Source organism: Pelophylax lessonae, assembly GCF_965119305.1.
Source record: "Pelophylax lessonae genome assembly, chromosome: 1".
Classification (NCBI taxonomy): Eukaryota; Metazoa; Chordata; class Amphibia; order Anura; family Ranidae; genus Pelophylax; species Pelophylax lessonae.
Window position 1 is genome coordinate 276,453,712 of NC_138768.1, and position 6,000 is coordinate 276,459,711.

Genomic DNA, 6,000 nt, shown 5'->3' on the forward strand with positions numbered 1-6,000 from the left:
CATAGTCCTCTGTACCCACAGATCGGCTCCCGCTGTGTTATACACGATCCTGCACCTCTGAGCCGGTGGCTGTGTGTATGTATGTGATCCTGCGCACAGTAGCTGCCCTGTAGCAGTAAAACTGGTGGTAAACTAGGCTATTAATCCAGATGCCAATGTTAGGGTTAGATATTCCCCTACTGTGAAGATCTATTTTCAGTAGCCTCATTGGTGATTTTTATTTTTTTCTCTATGAAACAAAGGTATTTTAATTCACAATACCCTGAATTTATTGACATTTGTCGTCGCCTTGCTTTGTTAGAGAGATGCTCTCTACTGAATTGAAGCAAAGCTTGGCATGGACTAAATTTCTCAGAACTTTATTCAATGTAAACTCTGTAATGAAAGAGTGAGTTTTATTGGGATTAAGCACTTCTACGGCCAAAAATGCTTGTTTATTTTTTTCCCTTTTTGTTTTTTGGGTTTTTTTTTTTTTTTTTTTTTTTTTACTTTTATCTCCTGTACTATTTGCAACATGAAATAACCTCCTTAGATAGTTTTCACAGAAACAAATTGTCCCCATTACAAGATTTCCCCTCTTTTTTTCTCTTCTGGTACCAATTTAAAATTTTAATCCTGATAATGGTGGTCAAAAATGGAGTGTGTTAATCTCTCCAGTTAGGACACAGCAAAAAAAAAATCCTGTGTCCCCACTCCATCCAAAACTAAACTTCAGCCCTTTCTTTGATGCAGTTTCAAGTTGAACTACTGTTTTTCATTTTTTCTAATGCTCCAAATGTGTTGAATATTAAAGAGCCTCCTTCTGAAAAAGCCAGCAGCTGAAAATAGTGTAGCTGCTGACTTTTAATATTAGGACACTTACCTGTCCATTGATCCCACAATGTAAAAACCAGCTGGGGTGCTGACATCAGCTCTCGGGTGCTGCTGCCGCCATTGCTTCGAAGGATGACCTGTGCTTTCTGAATGGTCCAGTGGCAGGGGGGGACTTTCAAGTGATCGCGGCAAGGTCTCCCCCCCCCCACCCCACCGAAAGGTGCCAAATGTGGCAACGTAGGGTATGAGGAGGCAGATAAGCTGTCCTTGACCTTTTCTGCAGTATTTTTATATATGTTTTTCACTCCAGAGTATTTTTATTTTGCTTAGAGGTTTTGTTAAATAATGGTCCAAAAATACTTTATGGAAAATCATTTGTTTTTGTTGTATCTGAACTGTGCTAATTTTTTTGTAGATGCTAAGGGTTGGAAAAGCAAAAGCAGAATCATGGCCCAAAGCTGCAATAAAGAAAGGTCAGCATGTCTACTTTTTTTTTTTTTCATTATTTTAACCACTTAAGCCCCGGAAGATTTTACCCCCTTCCTGACCAGGGGGTATTTTGCGATTCGGCACTGCGTGACTTTGACGGACAATTGCGCGGTCGTGCGACTCTAAACGAATTTGGCGTCCTTTTTTTCCCACAAACAGAGCTTTCTTTTGGTGGTATTTGATCACATGTGCGATTTTTTTGATCACGCGCTATAAACAAAAAAGAGCGTAATTTTGCAAAAATAACAATATTTTTCACATTTTTTTTATATGAAATTCCCCCCCAAAAAAATGTAAAAATCAAAATTTTTTAACATTTTCGGCCAATTTGTTTTATGCTACCTATGTTTGGTAAAAAAAAAAATCGCAAAAAGCGTATTTTGATTGGTTTGCGCAAAAGTTATCACGTTTACTAACAAAGGGAAAGATTTTTGTTGTTTTTTTTTTTAACGCGTAATGGCGGCGATCTGCGATTTTTTTTTTTTTTTTTTTTTTTTTTTTTTTTTTTTTTTTTTTTTTTTTTTTGCGGTACTGCGACATTGCGGCGGACAGATCGGACCCTTGACTGACATTTTTGACACTTTTGGGGTTACCAGTGACATTTCTACAGTAATCAGTGCTATACATATGCACTGTTACTGTAAAAATACACTGGCAGTGAAGGGGTTAACTTTTTTTTGAAAGGGAGGGGCTATGTGTGTCCCTAGGGGCGTGCTTTCTACTGTGATTGGCTGTGGCTTCAGATGTATGAAGAGTGATCAACGGTTCTACATGGTAGAACCGTATGATCATCCTTCATACACAGGGGAGAATGAAAGGTGGCTTGTTTACACAAGCCGCCTGACTTTCTCCCTCTCCCCCGGCGATCGCAGAGTGACCGGCGGACATCGGGTCCGCTGGTCACGCGCGCGGGGGGGGTCCGTGACCACGCCTCCGGGGGCGTGCGCTCGCTCCCTAGACCCTCACAAGCTAGTGACGTAGCCCTACATCACTTTGCCTGTGAGGGGCTGACTGCCGACGTAGATCGGCGTTAGGCAGTCGGCAAGTGGTTAAACCAGCATCTTACTGATGTATTTCTCCTTTATGTTTAGAAAGTCCAGCAGTGAGCACAGGACCTGCAGACAGTGATGGGGAGAGTGACTGCTCTGAGAGAGTCCCAGTACCAAGCTTCCAGAATTCATTTAGTGAGGCCATGGAAGCAGCCTTTCTGAAGTTGGACTCTGCACTTCCTACTCCTCCTCTGTCTGGTAAGAGAGTGCTTCTGAAAATGGCTATGCAATTCCTCTTCAAGACCCTATATTCATTTCATGTTTTTTTTTTTTTTTCCAGTTGAGAAAGGAGGAAAGAGAAAGAAGAAGCAAAAGAAACTTCTGTTTAGTACCTCTATGGTTCACACAAAATAAACAGAGCACATTTGATCTGATCTTCATCTTCCCATCTTCCCTGCACTCATTGCTTGGTATCACTATCTGCAGTATTTGATTTTTTTTTTTTTTTTCTTCTTTATTTGCCACTGGTTGGATGGGTGTGTGAGCCATAATCTGCTTACACAATGCTAATTTCAGGCTCCAGGGTTGTAGGGCAGAATATGGTGCTGGATGCAGTGTATAACTCTATAAAGTAGTATGTGTTGCTGTGGAGCAATTGAAGACAAGCAAGTTGCAATGCTTAGCAGACCTGAAGGGCTTCTTGCCATTGGAAAAGTATAGGACATGAAATTAATGGCCGTGGGCCTGTGTAATAAATGGAGGCCCATGTTTTGTAGTAAGCTTTTTCTTTGAAGACAGGCATCATTACTCTGGTTGTGGCTATCACGTCAAAGGAGTCTATTTTTTTTTCCCCTCAAATTGTAGATTTAAACAATAAATTTCTTGTAATTTAAACAGTCTTGTTTTTATTCCTTTAAGTATTGTGGGTACTTTTACTGTAAGAACAGTTCAAAACTAAAGTCAACTCCATAAACGTAGGTTCTGTTAAAAACAGTACTCAAAGTACAGTTAAACATATCTGATTTGCCTACAAAATATTCATAAATAATGCATTCTCTCTCATGACACCACTATCCTTTAATTGAAGCTCCCATCTGCTCCTTTAATGAACATTAACCACTTCAATACAGGGCACTTTCCTCCCTTCCTGCCCAGGCCAATTTTCCCCTTTTTAGCGCTGTTGCATTTTGAATGACAATTGTGCGGTCATGCAACACTGTACCTACACCAAATTTATGTCATTTTCCCCCCACAAATAGAGCTTTCTTTTGGTGGTATTTGATCACCGGATGGTTTTTTTCCTTTTTGCTAAACAAATAAAAAAAGACCGGAAAGTTTGAAAAAAAAAAAAAAAAAGTTTTTTTTTGTTATACAATTTTGTAAATAAATAAGTTTTTTTCCTGCACTGATGAACACTGATGAGACTGCACTGACGGGGCGGCACTGATAGGTAGCACAGATATGCAGCACTGACGGGCACTGATAGGTGGCACTGACGGGCACTGATAGGTGGCACTGACGGGCAATAATGGGCACTGGTGGACGACACTAAAAGATGGCAATGATGGGCACTGGTGGACGACACTAAAAGATGGCAATGATGGGCACTTGTGGGCAGCACTGATAGGGGGGCACTGGCGGGCAGCACTGATGGGGAGGGCAATGGGGGGCTCCCTGAGCCCTGATTGCCATCCCTGGTGGCCATAGTGGGCATCCCTGGGGTCATAGCGGGCATCCCTGTTGGTTCTAGTGGCATCCCCCCCCCCCCCAGGGTCTGCACTGGTAATCAATGATCTGATTACCAGTGCCGACCCCCCCCCCCCTGTCAGGGGAGCCGCCGATCGGCGCTCCTTTACTCGTGCCTGTCAGGCACGAACTAAGGAAAGCCAATCAACGGCTGTTCCTGTTTACTATGTGACCAGCAGTGATTGGACATGGCTGATCACATGGTAAAGAGCTACGTCAGTAGTCTCTTCACCGAGATCGGAGATGCAGGGTGTCAGGCTGACACCTCGCATCACCGATCGCTGCTCTGCACGCGCCCGGGGGGCGCCCAGAGCTGTATTATCCTGCCGCCGTCATATGACGTCCGGTCAGGATAATACAACCACATTCCCGCCATCAATTGCCTATAGGGCGGGCGGGAAGTGGTTAATACACTAGTGAGATCTTTCTGCGGGTTGCCAGTTACTGCCTCCTAAAGTTACCAGTGATTAAAAACATGTCGGATTACAGGATTATGCAATATTTTAGTCTGTTTATCAATGTACATGTCAAGTTTTTTTCTTCTTTTTTTTTTTTTTAAGGACTTGTAGGAAATGGATTTCAGAAAGTTTGTGCTAGCAAGACCTCGGAGAAATCAGTCCAGCTCTTATGAGAATGGATATTTATTTACTCCCCTTTACCAGGAGTTCTGATAAGAGATCAAGTGTAGTGTCAACCTAAAACCTTTAGTCTCTGAGGGGAGGGATTAGAACCTCTGCTGTGTTTATGTGGAATTTTTTTTTTTTCTCATTTGTCTGAAACAATTGTCACTGGGACAATGTGAGAACAAAGTGCACACAAAGCACCCGTGATAGCAGTAGAAACCTCACTGGTTTTAATCATTTCTCTATCGTTCATTGACGGACGCAGTCTCTGTTCTTAACCACTTAAGCCCCAGCCCTATTTCGGACACTTTTTGTTTACAAGTTAAAACCAGTATTTTTTCCTAGAAAACTACTTAGAACCCCCAAACATTATGTATATTTTTTTAGCAAAGACTCTGGAGAATAAAATGTCGGTCATTGCAAAACTTTTTGTCAAGCGCTATTTGCGCAGCGGTCTTTAAAACGCCATTTTTTTGGAAAAAAAATAGAAAAATCACATTTCACTGCATTTAAAAAATACTAAACAGTAAAGTTAGCCCTTTTTTTTGTATATTGTGAAAGATGATGTCACGCCGAGTAAATAGATACCCAACATGTTACGGTTTAAAATTGCGCCCCCCCCGTGGGATGGCGACAAACTACGGTCAATAGAGATCATAATCTGCGACGATTTAAATTTATTTAACGGTTACCAGTTTAGAGGTAGAGTGTAGCTCTTTTTTTTAATTATTGCGCACGCTCTGGCGATCGCGGCGATACCTCGCATGTGGGGTTTGAACAGCGATTTCATTCGTGGCTCGACTTGCGTATACGTTTTTTTTTGTGCGCGAGCTAACGGTGACGGGGGCGGCGAAATTTTTTTTTTTTCCTATTTATTTTTTATTTTTTTTAAACTTTATTACAGGTTTTTAAAAAAAAAAAAAAAAAAAAAATCTGATCACTTTTATTGCTGTCACAAGCAATGTAAACATCCCTTGTGACAGCAATATGTGTGACAGGTACACTTTATGGAGGGTTCGAGGGTCTAAAAGACCCTAGACCCCTCCACTACACTTCCCTGTATGCAAAACGCCGAAAACGGCATTTTTGCATACAGCCGTTTTTTAAATTTGCCGCCTTTTGCAGCACAGTAACCCGGAAGTGACGTCATGGACGCCGCCTCCGGGTTACGTCATCGGAGCCCCGATCGATGCAGTTTCCGGCATTCATCGGGACTCCATCCAGCCGGCGGACGTGCCGGCTGGATGCTCGGGGCTCCCAGTGGGACGGGAGCCCCGGGCAAAGCCACGGAAGGCGGCGGGAGGGGGGGGATCGAGACCGGGTAACGATCGAGCGGCTCC

At 42.6% G+C, this 6,000-nt stretch overlaps 1 protein-coding gene across 1 annotated transcript in view; it reads left to right on the forward strand.

Moving 5' to 3' along the window:
- Positions 1-3,111, forward strand: part of RNF10 (ring finger protein 10) — a 42,376-nt gene extending 39,265 nt beyond the window's left edge. The window contains exons 15-17 of the mRNA XM_082260146.1: positions 1,229-1,286; positions 2,394-2,549; positions 2,632-3,111. Of these exons, the coding sequence (XP_082116272.1) occupies positions 1,229-1,286; positions 2,394-2,549; positions 2,632-2,705 (288 nt within the window). The 3' untranslated portion in view covers positions 2,706-3,111. The remainder of the gene's footprint in view (positions 1-1,228; positions 1,287-2,393; positions 2,550-2,631) is intronic.
- The last annotated feature ends 2,889 nt before the right edge of the window (positions 3,112-6,000 follow it).